Below are 23,194 nucleotides of genomic sequence, written 5' to 3' on the forward strand. Positions count from 1 at the left end.
AATGATAAGATATTAATAACCTGTAGCACACAAGTTTCAACAAATTATGTCTGGTACCTATATGGCTACATTTCATGATAAACATCACCCTCTTTGATTGCTTTGAAGATATTTTTATCAGTAATTAATTATTGTGGAAGAAAGGTTAAACTAAAAATTTTTTTTACAGGATTTAACAGATAATGATTTGGTTATATGAAACCTTGAGCTACAAAGTGATCTATGTTGTTTACACTTATTGAACGGTGTATATTCTCTTCTTGGCATGCACTCATTTATATAAATAGGAATTACACATATGCTTCAAAATGAAAATATATCCCGTTTCGTACAAGATCTGAAAAGCAGCAGTTTCCAGTCATAGGAAGTTCCAGGATGGAGAAGTGTTGCATTGAATCTTACCCTGGGTTAAAGTTTTAGGCCCCAATTTAGGACAGCCTTTATATATGTTTAACTTTAAACACATGCTTAATGCTGTCCTGAATACAGATGCTTTCCTTAATTGAGAACTTGCACTGTCCAAAGAGGATAAAAGATGGCAGAATTGTCATTTTAACTGGCAAAAAATATGTAAAATTGTTGCTGAAAAAAAGCATAGGATTCAGTCAAAGAGATGATGTAAACCAAGGTGTCTGAAATAAAAAAACTGTTGATTTGGAGTTTTCAAGGCTTCTGGGGAGCTTACATAATTGTTTTAGAAACAGACTAAACTTGATGAATCGAGACAAATTTTTGATGGTTTATATGTGGATGCATCCAGCATTTAGGACGCATCCAGCATGACCTATACAGCATTTAGATGGGACAACTTTTGGATATTTTCTTCTCCTTAAGGGGAACTTGAAAACTTTCTAGAACGTGATCCGAAGCTTTGCACATCCATGTCACAACCAACCAGCACCAGCATTTCCATCATCGCCACCACTACCCCCCAACTTTGGAATGCAGGAATTTACCACCACACAATTTGGCATTCTTTTCCCTAGACCTCCAAGGTGCCATGATCAGACTAAACAAGAGGAGGGAACTAGGCAACATTACTTTTTCCATGGCTATGTCTGAGCAACTGTAGAGTTGTGAATCTAACGTTCCTACTGCACCTTGTTTGTGTAGCATTTTCCACTCCCACCCTTATTCCTCCTGCTTCTCTCATATCTTTCTCTTTTTGCCATCTGCTTATTTAGAGCCTGGTCTATCTAGCCAAGAGAGGCTTCACCTTGTTCAGAGTGGTCCTGAGCAGCCCAATCATAGTAAAATAAAAGATTTGTCTTCCACTGACTAGTTACAGAAAAATAAGAGCCACAGAACCAGCTGGAATTTGCACTACAGCTGTGTGTATGATTTTATTAAGTAGAAGGGGTAGGGATTAATGAGGACATAGAAAAGTGCCCAAATGAATGAGTCTACAGTCACACATGTGCTTGGACCATAGAATCATAGAGTTAGAAGGGACTGCAAGGGTCATCTAGTCTAACCCCCTGCCAAGATACAGGATTTGTTGTGTCTAAAACATCCAAGACAGATGGCTATCCCTATCCAGCCTCCTTTTGAAAACCTCCAGTGAAGGAGCTTCCACAACCTCCCTAGGCGTCTGTTCCATTGCCCTATTGTTCTTACAGTTAGGAAATTTTTCCTGAGATTTCATCTAAATCTTCTATGCTGTAGTTTGAACCCACTGTCTCTTGTCCTGCCCTCTGTGGCAAGAGAGAACAACTCTTCTCCATCTTTTTTTTTTGTTTGGCAACCTTTCAAGTACTTGAAGACCACTATCATGTCCCCTTCTGAATCTCCTCTTTTCCAAACTAAACATATCCAGTTCCTTTAGCCTTTGCTCACATGGCTTGTGTTCCACCTCTTTGATCATCTTTGTTGCTAGCATCTGGATACTTTACAGTTTCTCTACCAAAATTGGACACAGCACTCCAGCTGACACCTAACCAGTGGTGAGCTGCAGCCAGTTCACACCGGTTCACGCGAACCGGTTGTTAAATTTAGAAGCCCTTTTAGAACCAGTTGTTCCCCGGGGGACAAACTGGTTCTAAAAGGGCATTTAAATTTAACAAGCGCTCCCTCCCTGCTGCCCGGCCCCAGCTCACCTCAGCTCTGCCTCCACCTCCTGCCATGAATGCTCCTCCTTGCTTCTCCTCCCCCCCTGCTTCCCGCGAATCAGCTCTTCGCGTGGGAAGCCTGGGAGGGCTGAGAAGCAAGCAGGCTTCCCCGGCCCAGGAAGACGACCCTGAGGTAGGAAACTAGGGGGGGCCTTGTGCCCCAGCCGGTCTCCAGCCGCGGCCCGTCCCCGGCCGTGATCCCCCGCGTTCCCGGCCGCGACCCTGCCCGGCCCCACATCCCCGACCCTCCCCAGCCACCCGGCCGCGCCCCCCCCATCCCCGGGTCCCCGCCCCGCCCCCGCCTCCCCAGCCCCACGTCCCCGACCCCGCCCCTCCCAGGCCACGGCACGCACCCCCCCTGCCCCGCGTTCCTGGCCGCGGCACTCCCCTCCGGCCCCGTGTTCCCCCCCCCGTCCCCGTCCCCAACCCTCCCCAGCCACCCGGCCGCGCCCGGCCCCAACCCTCCCTGGCCACCGGCCCCAGCACCCCCCCCCCGGGCCCCGCGGCATCCCCCCGTCCCCGGCCGCGACCCTGCCTGGCCCCGTGTTCCCGGCCGCGGCACAGTATGGGAATGAGATGTATAGGCAGCAGCAAACGTGAACACAAGCTTGTTTTGAAAATGAAAGAGAGATGGTCAACTTGCCAGTTGAACAAAATTCCAGGGTTTTAAACCACTCAACTTCAGGCGAGGGGAGGGAGGGAGTGTTATGGTAATGCAGCCTTCTTATGGGACAACAAAATCAAATCTCTACAGGACTGTTCAGCACTAAGAAATAATTTGCTTCCTTTGGTTCTCTGGTATTTTTTAATGGCTCATGATGTAAGTGATACCTGATAGAGCACTGATTTAAACCTTCCTAGTATAGCCAGCTTCACCAGTCAGGTTGGCATATGTGATTTAAATGGCCCAGTTGCTTGTTACAGTTGGAATTGCACATTGCAGTGTAATGTATAATTTATAAGGACCCTTGCTTATTTCAGTAGGTGAAAGTGGTGTCCCCCATTCTTTTCCCTGTGGCCTCAGATTTTGTGCCCTCCTTTTGCTATTTGAGGGAGTGTTGACCTCAGACTTGAAAGCTGCATAACATGTAATAAGTTTGTGTTGTCTTATATTTGAGTCTAATCTTTTTTGGAGATGCCTTATCTGTTGCTGTCCAACATCTGGGCATAGCACAATTCATATTTCTTAATCACCACTTTTGTTACTGATGATAACAAAATCAGTGGGGGGGTTGGTTGGGGCAGGAGTCCGGGGGGGGGGCATGATCCCCCCCCCGAGGGAACCGGTTGTTATGATTTTGGCAGCTCATCACTGGACCTAACCACTGCAGAGTAGAGTGGTACTATCACCTCCCATGACTTGCATGCTATGCCTCTGTTAATGCAATCTAAAATTGCATTTGCTTTTTTTGAAACAGTATCGCATTGCTGACTCATTTTGAGGTTGTAATGCACCACAACTCCCAGATCCTTCTCAGCAGTGCTGCTGCAAAGCCAGTTATCCCACATTCTGTATTCGTGTATTTGATTTTTCTTCCCTAAATGTAGTACCTTACATTTGTCTTTGTTGAATTTCATTTTGTCGTCTATAGCCCTGTTCTCCAATTTATCAACATCCCTCTGAATTTTAGCTCTATCTTCCAAAGTATTGGTAACCCCCCATGAGCCCAATTAAATCTACCTTTAAAAATGTTAGGGAGACAAGGTGAGTGAGGTAATATCTTTTATTGGACCAACTTCCATTGGTGAGAGAGACAAGCTTTAAAGCTTACACAGAGCTCTTCTTCAGATCTGGGAAATGTACTCTAGTGTCACAGTTAAATATACAGTAGAACAGATTGTTTAGAACAAGTAGTTAACACATATTTCAAGGGACTATTAAAGGTGAGGTGAGAGGGGGAGGAGGAAGCTGAGGGGGTGGGTTGTTAATGGGTTACAGATTGTTGTAATAAGTCATAAATCCAATGTTTCTATGCAGTCCATGTTTCTTAGTGTCTACCAGAGTTCTGAATGTAAGCTCCCAGGCTTGTCTTTTGAAAGTGTTGTGCAGGTTTCCTTTGAAGATGAGGGCTAATAGGTTTATTAATATTCATTCAGCCTACGCAATATCATAAGTAGGATGTTGTGATTGGGTATACAACCCCACACTGGACAACAAAGGGTGAAAGACATGCTCTGGGCCCAGGCAGCTCTGCCTGCTATACTTGCAAAGCATGCACAGGCTGAAGGAGGAGCTTAACAGCAGCTCACTAGTGGGCATACCTGCGAAGAGGACAGACTGTTAACGCTCAGCCCCTGAGAAAGGCTGTGAGGGAAGTGAGGGACAGACTCTGATATACTTTGAGATGGAGTCAATCCCCTCTGACTCTTATTAATTCTGTTTATTTGCATTAATTCCCTTCATTTTTTGCTCATGGACTACCCCAGAAGTGAAGAGACTGTGAAGTGACCTGGCTGGAGGACCAAGTCACAGAAAGGAGCAGATCACCACAGAGGAGCAACCATCGCCAGGAGATGCCCAGCGGGGAGAGAGCTACTATGCCATGCCTCACCACAAGGAGGCACCATCAGTGAGTCAACCCCTTCACAACTGGTGAAGAATGCAGGACTCCTTCCCACCCCTGGAGAGAATGAAGACTGATTGACCTAGATGGTCAAACACCCTACACCTCTACAGGTCTGAGTTGGTAGGTCAGACAACATGGATCTCAAGCATCTTCTCAAGTGGAATGATAGAGAATCAGCAGCAGCTGCAACTCCTGCAGCAAGTGGCAACCCAACAGCAACAGCTGGCCTGGCCCCTAGAGGCACAACAGCAGGAAAAGCAGCAAAGGCTGGTCCAACAGTTAAGGGCCTCATGCAGCCCAGGCTCTCCCAGGGGTTTCCCCTCCAGGGCCCAAAGGCCTCACCTGTCAGTGAAACTCACTAAGATGAGACCTGAGGATGGACCCAGAGGCTTTCCTGGTAATGTCTGAGTGAGTAGCAACAGCAGCCCAGTAGCCACCTGACCAGTGAGCCACCCTGTTGGCACCTGACCTGACAGGACCAACAGAGGCTACATACTGGGAGCTGGACACAGTGTGTGCCCACGACTGCATGCAAGTGAAAGCAGTTGTACTCGACTACCCTGCAGTCATGGAGGAGACCTTCTGACAGAGGTTCCATGGGGAGAAATTCCCCCAGGGAGCCTGACCCTGCATGGTTGCCCAGAAATTGAGACTTATGCTGACGGTGTTTAAAGCCAGAGATTTGGACAGCATTCAGTTGGCTGAGCTCATCATGGGTGGAGCAGTTTGCCCACATGCTTCCAGCTTGAGGTAGACACAAGGTACTCAAACACCAGCCAGAGTCCCTAGCCGATGTTGTCTGGCTGATGGAAGATGATCTTGCTGCTGAAGTGGCTCACACAAGAACCTGCCTGATGCCAAGGGAGCCCCTCGACTCACCAGGGGTATTGGCGATCAGGCAGTATGATCTCAGAAGCACCAGCCTCTAAGGGGCCCCAGGCTGTCCCTGTTGGGAAACCCCAGCATCTCAGGCCCCAGTCCCAACAAAGGTCGGTGGGAGCCACATGGACTCCTCTGCAGGAAAGCCTGGGGAAGGGAGCAGAAAAGCCACATAAGGAAATGCTACCTCAAACATTAGGCTTAGGGCCAGTGCCCACTCAGCCAGCAGTGGAAGTTTGCTTTTCATGTGGGCACCCAGGTCATCGGTATCACAAGTGCCGCTACATGGAATGTGGTTGTGGACAGCTGTGAAAGGCAGATAGCTGTGCCGATAAGCAAACACCAGCTAAAGTAATGGTCTCTGTTCAGATAAACGGTACAGAGATGATGGTCTGATGGATTCCCCGTGTGGGCAGACCCTGGTCCAGGACGACTTGGTCCCAAATCCTGAGCACCCAGGGAGTCTATCTTTCTACAGTATATTCACAGAGATATTAAACCCTATCCTAATGTACACGTGCAGTTGACTATAGGGGAAAACACGAAGTCTCTTGTGTGGGGCTGGCCTCAACACTAGCCTGCCCCATTATCTGGGGATGAGATTGGGAGCATTTCTCTGAGGTACTGAGGGAGTCTAAACCTGCCCCAGAAGAATTAATTGTGGGTGCCTTGGGAGATGGGATCTCAAACTCTGCAAAGTTGGCAGGTATAGGTAGGACCCTGGAGAGGGGGGATCCATCCCAGTGAGAAGGGCCACCAAACAACAAAGTGATCTTGGTCCCCCTAACAGGAAGGGGACATTCTAACTAGAAGGACTTGACCTCATCAAGAATCAGAGGGAAGGTTTTTGACTAGGGCCCTACCAAATTCACGGCCGTGAAAAACACGTCACGGACCATGAAATCTGATCTCCCCTATGAAATCTGGTCTTTTGTGTATTTTTATACAGATTTCAAAGGAAAGACCAGCATTTCTCAAACTAGGGGTCCCAACCCAAAAGGAGGCCACTGGGGGGGAGGGTTGCGGTATTGCCACTCTTACTTCTGTGCTGCCTTCAGAGCTGGGTGGCCAGAGAGTGGTGGCTGCTGTCCAGGTGCCCAGCACTGAAGGCAGTGGCACAAAAGTAAAGGTTGCAATACCATACCATGCCATCCTTATTTCTGCACTGCTGCTGGTGGCAGCGCTGCCTTCAGAGCTGGGCTCCCAGCCAACAGCTGCCGCTCTCCAGCCACCTAGCTCTGAGGGCAGCACAACCACCACCAGCAGCGCAGAAGTAAGGGTGGCAATACTGCGAATCCCCTACAATAACCTTGCGATCCTCCCAAAACTTCCTTTTGGGTCAGGACCCCTACAGTTATAACTAACTAAGACTGCGAGTGTGTCACGGAGGTCATGGATTCTGTGACTTTCCATGACCTCTATGACTTCTGCAGCGGCCAGTGCGCTTGGCTCAGGGACAGCTCAGGCACCCACCCCTAGCAGCAATGGGAGCTGCAGGGGTGGTGCCTGCAGGCGGAGGCAGCGCAGAGAGCTGCCTGTCCACGCCTCCACCCAGCAGCTGAGCGAGGGGGATGTCGCTGCTTCCGGGGAGCCCCCTAGGTAAGCGCCGCTCAGATCCCACCTCACTCCATCCCATGCCCCCAACCCCCTGCCACCTCCCACACCCAAACTCTGCTGCTGCTGGCAGGGGGAGGTGCGGAGCCATGTAGGGAGCCTGCTGGCCCCACCAAACCTCCCCCCCAGCACCAGCGGGGGTCCTGGGCCACATGCTGCCGTTCTCCCCCTCCCACCCAAGCAGCTGGGCTGCCCTCCCCCAGGCAGCCGTGGGGCCCACAGGCAGTCCCCTCCGCCAAGTTTTATTCACTAGTATTTTTAGTAAAAGTCATGGACAGGTCACAGGCCATGAATTTTTGTTTTCTGCCCGTGACCTGTCCGTGACTTTCACTAAAAATACCCATCACTAAAACATAGCCTTAGTTATAACACCATTAAATTTCAGATTTAAATATCTGAAATCATGAAATTTAGGATTTTTTAAATCCTATAACTGTGAAATTGACCAATATGGCCTGTGAATTTGGTAGGGCCCTATTTATGACCAACTGCCAGTGGTGAACAGGGAGGTGATAGACCCTCAACAAGCAGAGCAGTACCCCTGGTTTGTGCTCCAGGCAGAGCAACTGTACCAGTTGGAGAAAGACCAACTGACAGGTGAAATTCAGTTGCAACTCCTCATTCCCTGGCCTCAGAGGTGTGAGGTTATGCAACTGACTCACAATACCCTCTCTGCGGGTTACCTCAATCATGAGAAGACCCTGTCAGGATTCCGGATAACTTTTTTTGGCTCAGAATTCACCAAGAAGTTATAGGCTCCTGCCCCAAATGCCAACAAGTAGGACCTAAAGGAGTGACAAAAGCCCCTCTGGTCTGACTCCCCACAGTAAGCATCCCATTTGAAAGCCTCAGGATGGAACTCATAGGGCCTTTAGAAAAAAGTGCAGCTGGGTACAAACATGTATTAGTTATAGTTGATTACGCCAATCACTATCCTGAGGCAATCCCACTGCATGTCCCCAATGCAAAAAGATTATTACAGAAGAACTGCTAAAAATCTTTGCCAGAGTAAGGAGTACCTAAGGAGAGTCTTACTGATCAAGGCACCAACTTTACCTCTTGGTTACTGAAGTGTGATCTACTAAAATGAAAGACTCTATATATGTCTGTCTATCATCCGCCAATGGATGGTCTGGTTGAACAATTCAACCAGACCCTGAAAAGGATGTTAAAGTTTATTGCTGAGGGCCTGCATCACTCGGATCATCTGATCCCTCCCCTGTTTGCTATTTGAGAAGATCCCCAATCATCTACTGGATTCTCCCTGTTTGAGCTCTTATGTAGGAAACAACCATGAGGAATTCTTGCTACTTTGCAGCAGAGGGAAGGCATCTGGGGAACAGCTAGCACAGTATTACAGTTAATATCTATATTAAAAAAGAGTTACTTCCAGCCCTACATGTGGTGAATCAGATTTATTACAGACAATCTCGTTCTTTATACTTTGTCTCAATAAATCTGATTCACCACATGTAGGGCTGGAAGTAACTCATTTTATACATATAGATATTAAATGTAATATTGTGCAGTTACATGCAGACAAACATTGAAGACAATTTCACTCCTGTGTTCTTACAATTTTCAGTAACAGATAAGAACTGTTTTATCAAGCAAATACACACAACCGATATTACTTTTATCGTAAGAATTTCTCATGCTAGCTATTCCCCAAATGCTTCCCCTCTGCTTCAAAGTAGATGTGCACATCAACAGGAAAATTGACCTATCTGGGACTATATTATGTGCTATTGCTTTTGATAGTAAGTCAAAGTAAACAAAATGGGTATTTTCTTTTCTGCTTTATTCTTTTTGTATTAATTCCAAATTTAATTAACATATATTAAAATAGTTACTTGGACACATTTTTAATTTGCTGCAGGAGAAATGTCCTTATGTAATATACTTTGCATATGAATTCACAGAGGCTTTTTTGTTTGTAAAATTAGATTTTCACCATCACTGTCTTGCCTTACCTTTTGCCGGTCTCTGGTGTATGGGTCTTCTGGATGATATGCTGGAGGATTTAATCTGACTCCCAGCTTCCTCAAAAAATTTTTTGTGAATTGATCACAATCTACAATCTTATATCTTCGGGCATAAAAGATTACTTCTGTATTGATGTTGAAATAATCTACAGTATAAAACTGATCTTCGTTAGGAGGTGGCAGTGGAATCCGATGACGTCGGACAATAGTTCCTGTATCAAAATGATAAGGTAAGTATCTTTTGCTCCAAGGATCAAATTTCACATTAACCTAGTAGGCTGGTTTTATTTTTTAAAAAATGAAAGAACCCACATAAAATAAAAAAATCAGCGAAAGTGAGACAACTATTCCTTTGTTCAGCAAAGATTGTGCACACAACTATATGTAAAGAGCAATCTTTTTTCTTCTTCTAATAACAACAATACTTTGCATTCAACACCTTCAGAAGTTCCCAAATCACTCTCCAAATACTGAGGTCAAACACACCTCTGTGACGCAAGTAAAGAAAATCATTACCTTCTGAGACCAAGATTTACAAGTATGTTATTAGAACAGATTCCCAGCTTGGGGCTCTTAGACCTCGGAACATGATTGGCAGGTATTCTCTTAGCAGCATTCTAAAATGGATGACCATCCAAAGGGGAGGGCAGTCTTTGCCACTTCTGTTGAGAAGCTATGGCAGCCCCTACTGCCTTTTATCACCAGTTATTTTCTAAAGAGAAAGTTGAAAAGTCACACAAAAACCAAATGGCTAAAACTCTATGGAGGTGGACATCTGGATGACACGGTCTGGGGAACAAAGGATGGCAGAGATGGGATGTCCCTATACAACACTCTACAGGGTGAGAACAGTAATCCATCACTGTGATAAGAGAAGACAAGTGTCCTGCCCAGGAGAAACTGCCTTAACTTCCAAGCATGGAGGCAGGGGCCTTCATCTTAAGGTCACCAAGAAGTAAGTTGAAAGCAGGGGAAATATTGGACTGATTGGCTTCCAGTGGGGAAATGCAGACCACTGCCTTGGAGAAGTGGCTCAGGGCTCACCAATCTGACAGGGGCCAAAACCCTATCAGAAAAAAAATAAACTTCACTTTGAACCTAGACAAATTTAGGACTTGCTTTAATTTTATTCTTTATAATCCCTGAAGCAAAGGACCAGCTCCCTGGGAACAAGGTGACTACTAATATCCACACGTAAGAAAGGAAACCACTATTGTTTTATCTGCCAGACACTGGGGGACCAGTATATATTTTACATTTTACTATTATTCACAATCATAGCACTTTGTGTTAATTCACTAGTATTTGTAAACACCATCCCACCCATGAAGTAGACAGAATTAATATCCATCAATTGAAACAAAGTAATTTAACCCTTCCTGGGGCCTCAGTTTTCCCACAGATAGTCTGTGACAAGAACCCAGAACTCCTGAGTCCACGTCCTGTGCTGCAGCCACAGGATAAGGAGACAAGGGCATTCATTGACTTATAAAACGCCAGGAGGACTGGGGTTACTAACTGTTGGAATCTCTTTTCAGAGGTTCTGAACATTATTAAATCCTATTAACCTTCAAACTGCTTGTTGCCCTATTTCTTGTTACACAGAGCCAGCCATAATCAGCTGATTGCCCAATTACCCATTATTATTTATATTATGTAGTACACTGGTGCTCTAATCAGGAAGCAGGACCCCATTGTGCTAGGCACTGTACAAATACATCACAAGGAAATGGTCCCTGCCTCAGTGATCTTACAATCTAATTGTGAAATGAGTGATAACAAGCACAAACAACCACCAGGTGGGGGAAGCACCAGGTAACGAGACAAATTAAATACAGAACAATAAGCAGTGGTCACAGCACACCAGCTGCCTAATCATAGTTGGCCCATCCACAGCAGCCTTAGTTTTGCTTTTACAAGTCTAATCTCCTCTCCCCACCCCACCTCCTCTCTGTCATATTTCAGCCTTTTACTATACCCAGGGGTGCCTGCAAGCATCTATCCTAGAGACCGTTGCTTTCCATGCTGAATCATGGAAGTCAAAAAACAGACACAACTGATAACAGACAATGCCACCTCCAAGCCCTCACAGATAATATTTTTTAAATGTCCGCGTATTTGACTTTAGGAAGAGAACTGATGAATTAGTAGCCCTTCTTCCATCTCTTGGCTGGATACCTGTCCCGCTAGGGCTGATCATTCCCAACAGGCACTCCCAACATTGAGAATGACAAACTTTACATCCATCACACTGCAAGTCTTGCATTGTTTTTTCCTTTTGATATTTCTGCCTGGAAAAATGGACTCTCAGGGGAAGGGTGGAATGAACAGCAGATGGTGTCCTGTGGTACACGAGTCTCATTTATACTAATGCACTGTTACACTGTGAGCAGCACAAAGGGACCTTACGGAAATGTAAATTGTCTTCAATGGGACTATACCTGTTTAAAGTTAGACGTGCTTAAGTACATTAAGTGTGTACTGTGTAAGTGTGTGTCATATACAATATCTATGGGGTCTTGTCCCTACTCTTCACACAAGTAGGAGGTCTCGTCCCAATATCTTTCAACTGTGCATCTTGCACTCTACTTGGTACCACCTGAATCCCCTTTTTAAATTTCTCCAATGTTGAGAAGTGGTAATTTTGCTGCGATTCCTCTTATGTATTCCTGTTTGGTGTGAATTGCTTTTTTTCTTAGTTAGCCCATGGAAACGCTTTATTGGAGATCTTATTTCCCTGGGGAATGGCTCTAGATGGGTTACATTCCAGCCCTGCATTCTCAAAGTTATTTGTCAAATATTCACTCCTGTTCAGAAAAGATGCCAATTTCTTCTAATTTTCAGGGTAGTTAACCAAATAAATAAATACATTTTCCCCCTGTGTTTGCCCCCTACTTTCATGCTACAATTTAAGACCCAGTTAAGTCACACATATATCATATCTGTGTCACTAACCTCTCACTGGAAAATAATTATGAGCTACTATCTAGATAGTCCAACACCAGGTCTGGATACCCACGATAGACAAAGCCTGCTCTATGGAGCCATACAATGAGTTGCAAAGATATTCCTCCCGGTTAATGATGTATCAATGTATTACCTATGTGCACATTTAGACCATGTCTCCACTAAGACAACAAATCATAACACATTCTAATTAACATGATGTAAAACACTACTTAGCACCAACTGTACACAGGCACAGATGGTGTTTAAAAACGTGTTAGCTGGTCATGGTTAACACCTGGGTCTTGTGAGGTAATCCCTCAGCCAGAGCCTGAAATGACTCATCCCTCAGGCATGCTGCAACAGCCAACGCACAAGCCAGGACCAGGTCAGATGACCCCCGTGGACAGCTATTTATCCCACAGAGAGAGCAGTGAGCCAGTCTGTGCAACGTCACCACTTGGCTGGGAACTCTCCCTCTGCCTTGTGGTGTTACTGACTGCTTGGGCTTCCAGCCTGCACGGCTCCTGCCTCAGGCTTCCAGCCTTCTCTCACCAGCTGGCCCTACACCAGCATCCACCTGCACCTGCCCAAACCAGCTCCACCTCTGCCTCACTGAGTTACCCAGTGATCGCCCTGACAGGTCTCCCCCTGGGTTAACCATGACCTGCTACATATTTTTAAACACAACTTTCCTTACCCATATAAGGGGCAAAATCATGTTTAATTATCATTTTAGTTAAAATACTTTAGGTGATGGTTTTCTAACATGATGCATCTTCCCAGTGTAGACAAAAACTCCAAGAGTCAGTTTCAACTAATTTTTCATGAATACTGTGTCTGGTTGTGATACACATTTCATCTTGGTGCTAGGTAGGTAAGAATTTCTTTGCCAATGGAAAATCTCTTGTGCAGAGGGTATCAAAAGCACCCTTTTAAAAAAAATGAGCTATTGTTATGCCTGATCAAGTTCATTTCTTCACATGTACTGTAGATGATAAACTTTAGACTGGTGAATCTGAGATTTAATAGACATTGTGTGCAGCACAGTTTAAACTTTTATTATCCTACTTTCGTCGGGGGGGGGGGGAACCTTTTCCACATAAAAAAATTGCCATAAGAATCCATTATAAGAGGACCTGTGTATGCATGCTCAGCCGATCAGATCACTCAGAATGAGTGAACACTCTAACACCTCTTTCACCTCGTTAAGTAGATGTTACTTCATACAGTGCAGCATCCAACAGACTATTCTATGGCATTATTGATTTTTTTTAATCTCCTTCTGTTCAGAAGGGCCAACCCTCTTCTTCATTATACTCATTTTGCTATCTGGAATACAGCTTCTCTTCTGTACCAGCCTGTGGTGCTAGCATTTATTTTCACTATATGCTTACTCCAGGAGCCAGAACATGTTAACTTTTCTGGCATGACTGGTGGACTGACTCTCCACAATCCTCACTGAAGTCTGGGTGTCAGGAAGTTATTAATATATTTATAGAGCACCCCTGCCTGTGTCTCTTTAAAGTGTGCTTTTATTTTTGATTTGGACAAGTCCAATGACATCTTACAAGATATCTTTAATATCAAAAAGGGATGCAAGGAAGGCTTAAAGTTAAATTGTAATCTTGCTGAGCAGAGCAGGGAACAAATTATGTCAAAATTGAGTCTCTACATCCTCCTAACTCCACAGGGAAAGTAAACAGCATCAGCACTCTTCCTGGTATATCTTACCTTCCGTACACACTGTCTCAGCTATGTTGGCCCATGCATTGAGTAAAGGGAGGCAGAGGGAAATGAGTGAAGCCTTCACTCTACTCCAGCGGTCGGCAACCTTTCAGAAGTGGTGTGCCAAGTCTTCATTTATTCACTCTAATTTAAGGTTTCACGTGCCAGGAATACATTTAAACGTTTTTAGAAGGGCTCTTTCTATAAGTCTATAATATATAATTAAACTATTGTTGTATGTAAAGTAAATAAGGTTTTTAAAATGTTTAAGAAGCTTCATTTAAAATTAAATTAAAATGCAGAGCCCCCTGGACCGGTGGCCAGGACCCGGGCAGCGTGAGTGCCACTGAAAATCAGCTTGCAGTGCCGCCTTCGGAACACGTGCCATAGGTCACCTACCCCTGCTCTATTCACTCAAAGGCCACATTCACAGAACACTCCAGGAGCCTCTGCTCACCCCACAATAGAAAAAGCAAGCATGGAGGAGTAAGAGGGCTCCTTATATCCACTCACCTGTGTGAGCATGCAGCAAGAGCATGATCTGGCCCTGAATAAACATGATAGAATCCTGATTATCTAAATGTTCCAGGAAACATCATAAAACTTTAGATAATCAGAGTCAGTTAAATTGGAGGAGCTAACTGTAACCTCGCTTGCCTGATTGCACTTTCCTCTTCAGCCAGCTGGCCTTGGGGAAGCCAGCCAGCAGGCAGCTCTGCTCTCCTTTTCAGCTGGCTGACCTTGGGGAAGCCAGCCAGCCGCTTAACTGTGCTCTAGATGGTGGGGCTTAGGCTACACTGGAAACTACAGTTAACCCCATGGGACATAAATGACTTTCATAACAGAGAGCGTCAGCTAGCCAGGGTTCAGTTAGCTGGGGATTATGAAATGGATATTGGAATCACCCTAACTTGTCTCCTCTGCACATGGAGGATTTCTTGTTACTGTTCTGCAGTAACACTCTGACCCTGGAAAGATGTAGGTGGAGTTTTTAATGTGTTTTCAAGGTTACTGATCTCTCCTTCACTCTGTTTCCCCATAGCCTTACTTAGTTTTGTGTATTTTGATTGTCCTGGTATTTTTTAGCTTTGGTTCCAGTTTCTCCAAAGTCAGTTTCAAATTGGCCTGGCAAAACATGAATTAATGTATTTGTTTCTCTGCTTGGATAGCTTTCTTCTAATACTTCTAAGGGCTTGTATACACCGTGAGGTAACACTCTACAGGAGCGAGATTTCTACAAAGCACTAATGTGTTGTGTATTAATTGGTCCACGTAGACCCTGCTGGTGTGCACTAAAGGTTCCCTAATGTGCTTTAATGCAGTTCTGCTTCAAACAGCACTACATTAAAGAGCACCAGCAGGGTCTATATGAACCATTTAATGGGCAACATGTTAGTGAGCTTTAGAAATCACACCTCCATAGAGCGCATTTCCCCACTGGGTAAAACAAGCCCAAAGGTTTTTTTCCTCCTTTAGTATTGTAAGTTCAAATTTTAGCAATTCATCTCCCAGCATTAAATGTAGTTTACAACTGTAGTTCCTTCACAGCAGCCTTATTTATAGTTTGTACTATATTCACATCCCTATAGTGTTGCCAATTTCACAGAAACTTTTTTCAAGTCTCTGAAAATCATTTCTGGAGATCCTTTACTCTTAGGGGGGTTTGATTACTGGTAAACATAGATTTTCTGCTGTTTTCATTTTGTTTGTAAGCTAATTCTTTTACATTTGTAAACTGATTATTTTTGCTTCAGAAAAACTGTTCTTCATTTGTCTCTACCTTGGAGTGTTCTCTCGGCATGTGAGTCTATATAATACTCTGTCACCAAAGCAGCCAGCACTAGCCACAACAGAGAGCACAGTGGGTAACTCACAAGCTTCCATGACCCCACCATACCCAGAGAGACCCACACAGAACAGCACCCCCTATCTACACTACATGGGATACAGCAGAAGCTAGAGAGATCTCACAGGGAATGGACAATAGAAAACCCAAGCCTCTTCACTGAAGCAACCATCTGCAGCTGAAAGCGTAGGGGATAAGTCAAGGCCCTCCAGCCACCTCAGCACTACTACACCCAGAAAGACCCTCTGGATTACTCTCCTATATCCTCTCCAAATGAAAAATGGGATCAGTCAGCAGGAGCCTTCTCAGTCTTCTATTACTGTTCTATCAACCCCGATACTTGGCCCATGGACTTCTTTCCCCTCATTTACCTCTACTGCCACTGTTTGCTGTTTCTCCCTCATTCTGCCCCTTTCCTACCACTGCAGCCCCTTAGCTACCCAACCTGATTCTCCATGACTATTATCCTTCTTACACCCCCTCTGCTTTCTTTCCCCTCACCCTTCCAACTTCCCCCCGCTCAGCTGTCCTCTCACTTAATCCACTCCCCTTACTCCAACAATCCCTTCTCCTGCAATTCAACCCTGAGCGCTGCTCCCTCACCCTCAAAAAATCCATACATTTTCAGTAATAATTAAATACCCTTTTTTTAGAAAGCACCAGAAGGATGCTCTTGTAGTTAACACACTGGACTGGGATTTAGAGACCCGGGTTCACTTCCTGGTTCTGCCAGACTTCCTGTGTGACTATGCACAAGACACTTAATCTCTGTGCCTCAATTCCCCAATTGTATAATGAGGATAATTTTACTTCCCTTCTTAACAGAGGTATTGAGAGGTTAAATTCATTAACACTGGAAGCCTCTGGGGGCGGAGAGAGAACCTGATGAGAAGAGTGGCCATTTCCTTAGGAGTGCACGCTGAGCTTGTGCAAGAAAATACATAGCGCCTCCTTGATATTTTACAAACCCCTGCCTCAGAAAGAATTACCTTTCCTATTAATGAAGCCTTGTTGGAGCTGGTGAAAACCATCGGGTAGAGCCTCACCTCTATACCAATTATAGTCGAATGGGTGGACAAATGTTGTCAAGTCCCTCAGCCAGACTTCAATTACTTTTTCACCCAACCAGTTCCCAATTCCTCGGTGATCATGGCTGCTCTTGACAGTCCCATCTTAAAGCCATTCCCAAAGACAAGCAGCTCAAGAGACTGGATTTATATGGCCGGAAGGCTTATTCTACCACTACTCTATAAATGAGAGTGGCCAACTATCGAGCAATCTTCTCTAAATATACTTTTATTATTTTTTCCAAAATGTCATGACAAGTTGCCACAAGAACATAAGGAACGGTTCCTGGCTCTGGTTTCAAAAGGACATCTCACGCCCTGATCACCACCACTTGATGACGCTTATGGGATCTTGCGTTCTATGACCACCTCCATCTCCATAAGTGCTTTTCCTATCTGTAGGCTTCTGGCATTCCAAAGGAGCTGCAAAATACAGTCAAGGACTTGCCCTTCATAGGGTCTAAGCTATTTCCCCAAAAAAACAGATGGTGCTATGCATAGCCTGAAAGGCTCCCATGTAACGCTCCCTATGCTAAGAGTTTACACCCCAGGAACAGATGAAACAATTTCAACATCACCCATACTATAAGATTCATGAACATTACAGGATTACATGAAGAGAAGGTCTAGACCATCTTGATTTTGCCCGTCGACTTTGTCTACAGCTGGCCCTTCTCACCAGACATCTTCAACTTCCAAGCGTTCATTTTGACTGCTTGATCAAGGACAGCACACTGACCAGATCATCTTCCTTCAGAAGACGCCTCTCTCTCTTTCACTGTGCTTGGAAAGACATCACATCAGACAAGTAGGTCCTCAGCACTGTAAAGGAGGGATATGTTCTCTGCTTCACACCACTCTCAGAACCAGGGCAAGTCTCTACATCCCAACCTCCAGTCTCCCCACTTCATGGATGATCCCTGGTTGAACACTCATGAGAGATCGTGCTCCCAGGATAGACAAGCCATCTTGTTAAACAACAGAAAAATCCAGTAGAGATGCAGCAAAGATCCATGTATGCAGCAAAGTTTAGGTTTATGACTTGGGTGCAATCACAACAGTTATTGCCCCATCAAAGAGAATTTAGACGTGCACTGGACTATCTGGTGCACCTGAAATCATGTGGCTTTCAGTTAGTTCTGGGAGAGTCCACCTGGTTTCCATATCTCACTACAACCAGCAACAGATTTTCTCTCACTCTTTTGGTTTCCAGATATCTAGAAGGTCTGCTGAATGTTTACCCACCTGTGCCTAATCCCCTACCTGTATGGGATCTCAATTTAGTCCTCTCCAGACTAATGGAATCCTCCTACGAACCTATGGCAACAACTTCACTACCTCTACTGTCTATGAACATGGCATTTCTGGCTAACATCACTTCTGCAAGAAGAGTTTCAGAACTTCAAGCTCTTCTGGCTGATCCTCCTTTCATGATCTTTCATAAAGCCAAAGTTTCCCTTAGGCCACACCTCAAGTTTATTCCAAAGGGACTGTCAGCTTTCCACCCGAAACAAACTTCATCTTCTGTTGTTCTTCCTGAAACCCTCTTCAGCCCAAGATTAGTAAAACTAGGAGGGATACTGCAATGTCTGAGTAGCCCAGGGTGGAAAACCAGTCCTGATTCTTAGGACCCATAACCCTGATAAGAGGTCTATAAGATGATCTAAAAGACCTTCAAAGTGATACAAGTTCCTCCCTTTCAAAGTCTGAAGAAGAAACATAGGTTTCTTCAGAAAAGGGAGGGGCAGTCACTCTTGGAGTCTGCAGTGGTCAGGGTATGGAAGACACCAGCAGATCCAAAGAAACCAAGGGAAAAGGTGGCCGGAGTACCAACAAGGTGATTGGTTTTGGCAGTACCAATGGTGCTGGCATAATAATGTAGAGAGACATGCTGTCTGCCCAGACTATGTCACAGGTGCTGGCATTGCTGAGCATGCCGGCAGTGCTGATTGTGCTGAAGGTGCTGATAGTATCAACTGTGCCAAAGACACTGAGTTGCCCCAACTAGAGCCAGGTATAACAATGAAAAGTCCGGTAACTGGTAAGAGGAGGCACAGAAATTCCCTTGCAGACAGCAATGCTTGAGGAGTCAACAGGACTGAGACAGGTAAGTCTTCAAGTAGGATAGTTGGAGAGCTGGCAGTGCCAATAGGGTCTGAATCAGCTGTACTGACCATGTATCAAGTAAGGATGAAGACACCACTCTCAATAGCCCCAGAGGAGCCAAAGTTGACAGTGTCACCTCCAATGGTGCCGGTGAGTGCTTATGCTTGTGACGCCTCAAACCAGTACTGGAGTGCTCACTGGAAGCCTTCTTATGAGATGAAGAGTCAGAATGCTGGGAGTGCTCTGAGGAGGCTGGGGGGCGGGAGGGTGAAGAGTGATGTTTTCCCATTGACTTCTGCTTGGGATCCCAGGTAGCAGTAGGAACTCTTCCTGTTGACTTGATTTCATTATTTTGTTGTTGGGGTCCAGTTAGGAAAAGGGGAGCATCACCCTGCTTCATCAGGGCTTTGAGGTGGAAAACCCTCAGTCTCTTACAGTACGTCTTCACTACCCGCCGTATCGGCGGGTAGCAATCGATTTCTCGGGGAGCGATATATCGCGTCTCATCTAGACGCGATATATCGATCCCCGAATGAGCTCCTGTCGACTCCGGAACTCCACCAACCCGAACAGCGGTGGCGGAGTCGACATGGGGAGCTGCTGACATCAATCCCGCGCAGTGAGGACGGTAGGTAATTCGATTTAAGATACTTAGACTTCAGCTACGTTATTCACGTAGCTGAAGTTGCGTATCTTAGATCAATTTCCCCCCGTAGTGTAGACCAGCCCTTAGTCCTGGTAGGGAAGGAGGTACAAATACTGCATGTGTCCCTCACCAAGCCAAGTCAAAAAGCTTTTATGCCTGCCTGTCACAAGGAAAACAGCTCTGCATGTGGTACTTTGCCTGAATCCTGATGATTTTTTTTCATTCCAAATGACCAGTTTTTGCTAAACTAGATCTAAGTAACTACATTAACTTATAGCTACACTAGAACTAACTATACCTATCTATATACAATACAATTATTTAGAAAGCTGGCAAACCTAAGCTAAAGGTATGGGGAGCTCCAACTCTCGCCACGGGTTGCGAGAAGGAACTGAGAGGGAGGCAGTGGATCAGCCCTTTTTATGCCCTTGGCTAGGTGCACAAGATGAGAGAGGGCACATGCAGCACCTAGTGATACTACTGGCTAAAGTCTCTGACTCAAGTGCATTGGGTGCACATACACCTGCAGTGTAACGTATAAGTGCACAATCACTCGAAAGAGAACATGTAAGTATGAACAAAAATAAATGTATAAAAATAACTACGTGAAACTAACATATGAGACATTGTTATCCTGATCTCTTCATTTATTTGCTGTAATTCTTTCCCACACCCTTTATCTGTTCTCCCACCCTCCTCCTTTTCAAGACTAAGGTCTTCTAAGTGAGGACTGCATTTTCTCATATCTATACTGTACCTAATGCAGTGTGACCCTAGTCCTGAACGGGGCTCCTGAGGGTTACTAGAATATAAATAATATTAACAACATTAAACTACTGTTGTATCTACAACTGAATGTACTTGGCAACTAATGATTTTGGATTTTTTTATTTTTTTTTTAAAAAACAGTGCTTTTAAAATGTTGTCTTTGCTTAAGTATTTTTAATGTGCTCAGGCTAAACAATACACCCGTAATAGAGGTTTTCATATATACCAGTAATAGAAATTTACTGTGTTCAGCCAAACTGTGTGAGAAAGTTAAAAATCTTCTGTAAAATCTAGTTTCCTGGCTTTTAGAAAAGCCAAGTTAATGCATACTTCTTACCTTTCCTGGGTATTTAACACAAAATATAAATTCCTTATGAACACATTGTATTTTACAGTTTACCTACATCAGGCAACTGAAAGATCACCAGTCGCCATGAAATTTAGAACACTTAAAATCTTCATTTTGTCTTTATGGACCATTTTATTCAAATGACTTGGCTGAAATCTGTAATCTGATTGGCTGAAGAGGCTTTCTATCCATATCATCTCTCTATAGACCAGCAGTTTTCAAACTTTTTGAGCTGAGCCCCCTCTTTGAGTTACAATTTTTGATTGCACCCCCCCATACCTACCCCTCCCTTCTTGGGTTTTCAGGGTTGGGGAAGGTGCACACGATGGTCTCTAGGGGTAGAGCCAGCACTGGGCATGCATATGTTGACACTGACCCAGAGGCCGGATGGCCTGCTGAGGTGAGTCATGGGTAGAGGTGGCACTCCCTGCCCAACACACCCCCACCCACACAGGGCTGGCCCGAACCCCCCTGACTATTTCTCCATGGCCCCCTATGGAGCCACGCCCCATAGTCTGAAAACTTCTGCTATAGACACTCTGAAATTATAAAGCCTCTTTAACAACCCAAGTGGCAACAGAGAGTTTGAGATTTTTTAAAAAAAATCTCAGAATAGTCCTTTTGAATGATTTTTAACGCTTCAGGAGTTGTGGTATGCAGTGTTGTGGCCGTGTCAGTCCCAGAATATTAGAAAGACAAGGTAGGTGAGGTACTCTCTCTTATTGGGCCAACTTCTATTGGTGAGAGAGACAAACTTTCGAAAGCATATCTCTCTCACCAACAGAAGTTGGCCCAATAAAAGCTATTACCTCACCCACCTTGTCGCTCAAGAATAGTTGCTAATTCTGTAGTAAGACTCAGGACCGAGTTGTATAAGCCATAAAGTTCTTCCAGATACACCTGTATAATAGTGCACTGAAGGTATTTTTGCTTCTCTACAATAATGTTCAAGGTAAGTTTCAGTATCTAGAACCAAAAGAAGAAAAATAAAAGTACTCCAATAGCAGTTAGCACTAGCTTCAATCAAGTATGTAAGACATAAGTCAGAACCTTCCAGTCCCCACTGGAACCTGAGCAAACTGTGTGGGATTCTAAGCCCAGCAGCCTGGCCTCTCCAACTCCTACCACTACATGGGCAATAGGGATAAATATCTGTCCACCACCCAAATCCAATGGAATGGAGAGTGGTCTTGCTCTATCTTGCTTTAGTGAAACAAGCCCCAAAGTGGCACCCTATGTTGTATTGCAGGCTCTCAAGCTTCAGGTGCACCAGCTGTTGAAGATCATTCTAGTAGCCAAGAAAGGCTGTGAACATCTAACCCAGAAGTAGCTTCTCTCATTTCTGTATCACATAAACCAAGGACCAGCTTTACCTGCTGCCATCTCCAATCACAGACGGAGGGTTTAAATTCTTCATATTTTCCCAGGTTAAGAGAATCAGAGATTTGACAAGCCTTCATCCAGAGCCTGATAGAGCATTTGCCCAGGTAGGACTAGGAGTGCCTACTGGAACCAGAGCCAGTTCCTCTGCTGAACAGCCAGCGAGACCTCTGACCACAAGGAGGGGACATTTGACACCAAGAGAGGCAGTGTCATTCAGTACACAAAGCACTGTCTTAAGGAAAAGGGACTCCTGGATCTTAATTCACCTCTAACACTGATCAGCAGAGCCCTGTGCAGATATAAACATTTGGATCCGCATCTGTGATAACTTGTATCTGACCCGTGATCAGCACTCCACTTTTTATAAGTATCCGCACCTGCATCAGCACCCTAGCTCACTGTTAAAGCCCTGCATGGATACAAAAAATGGGATCTGCATCTGAGATTGTAAACAATACAACCACCTTTGCATCCGCAGATGCAGATATCCATGGATATAAAGCGGATATCTGCAGGGCTCTACTGATCAGTTAGGTAACATTTCTGCTTTACATCTGTTTGATAGATGGGGAAATTAATAATACTTATCTACCTCAAAGGGGACTGTGGTGATTGAGTAGTTAATGTGTGCATATCGATGTATGTACTAAAATTCATCAGAATGTACACAAAATGCTCCAGTGGTTGGGGAGACATAATGGTCCCCAGCCTTCTTGCTTATTTGTACTATTAACTTTTGCAAACGTTTCAAATACTGGGAAGTATACAGCTAGCCCCATAAACGCCAAGGAACTGCAGCTGCACTACACTTCTGCTGCAGAGCGATGGTCTGCAGATCACACAGTTTTTATGTAAAACCAGTCCATTAGATTTAGAGGGTATTCCAGAAAAACCAACTCACTAGCCCTCCCCCAAAACACAGGTGCGGATACTTATAAAAAGTGGAGTGCAGATCACGGGTCAGATACTGGTGTGAACACAGTGCACAGGAGTCAGTTAATTTGGGGGTGTCAGTGACAAATTATTTAGCAGGCCCTATCAAAAAACGCTAAGACCACCTCTAGTAATAAAGGAACTGACAGCTGGAGAACTAAAAGCTGCTGTACCTCCTCACCAAAGGCAGGCACATGCTACCCGAGTGGGCAATAAACAACGTTAGAATTCTATAGAGAAATTAACAACCAGTTCTAAGGTAGTAGCAG

The 23,194-nt window shown here is 44.8% G+C and overlaps 1 protein-coding gene across 3 annotated transcripts in view; it reads right to left on the minus strand.

Annotated features, from left to right (window-relative positions):
- EFHC2 (EF-hand domain containing 2) overlaps window positions 1-23,194 on the minus strand; it is an 88,923-nt gene that overhangs the window by 46,330 nt on the left and 19,399 nt on the right. For all 3 annotated transcript variants that reach the window (XM_039532774.1, XM_039532095.1, XM_039533317.1), the window contains exon 4: window positions 9,142-9,365. In XM_039532774.1, coding sequence (XP_039388708.1) covers window positions 9,142-9,365 — 224 coding nt within the window. The remainder of the gene's footprint in view (window positions 1-9,141; window positions 9,366-23,194) is intronic.

The sequence above is a fragment of the Mauremys reevesii genome, linkage group 1 (genome assembly GCF_016161935.1).
Source record: "Mauremys reevesii isolate NIE-2019 linkage group 1, ASM1616193v1, whole genome shotgun sequence".
In the NCBI taxonomy this organism is placed as follows: Eukaryota; Metazoa; Chordata; order Testudines; family Geoemydidae; genus Mauremys; species Mauremys reevesii.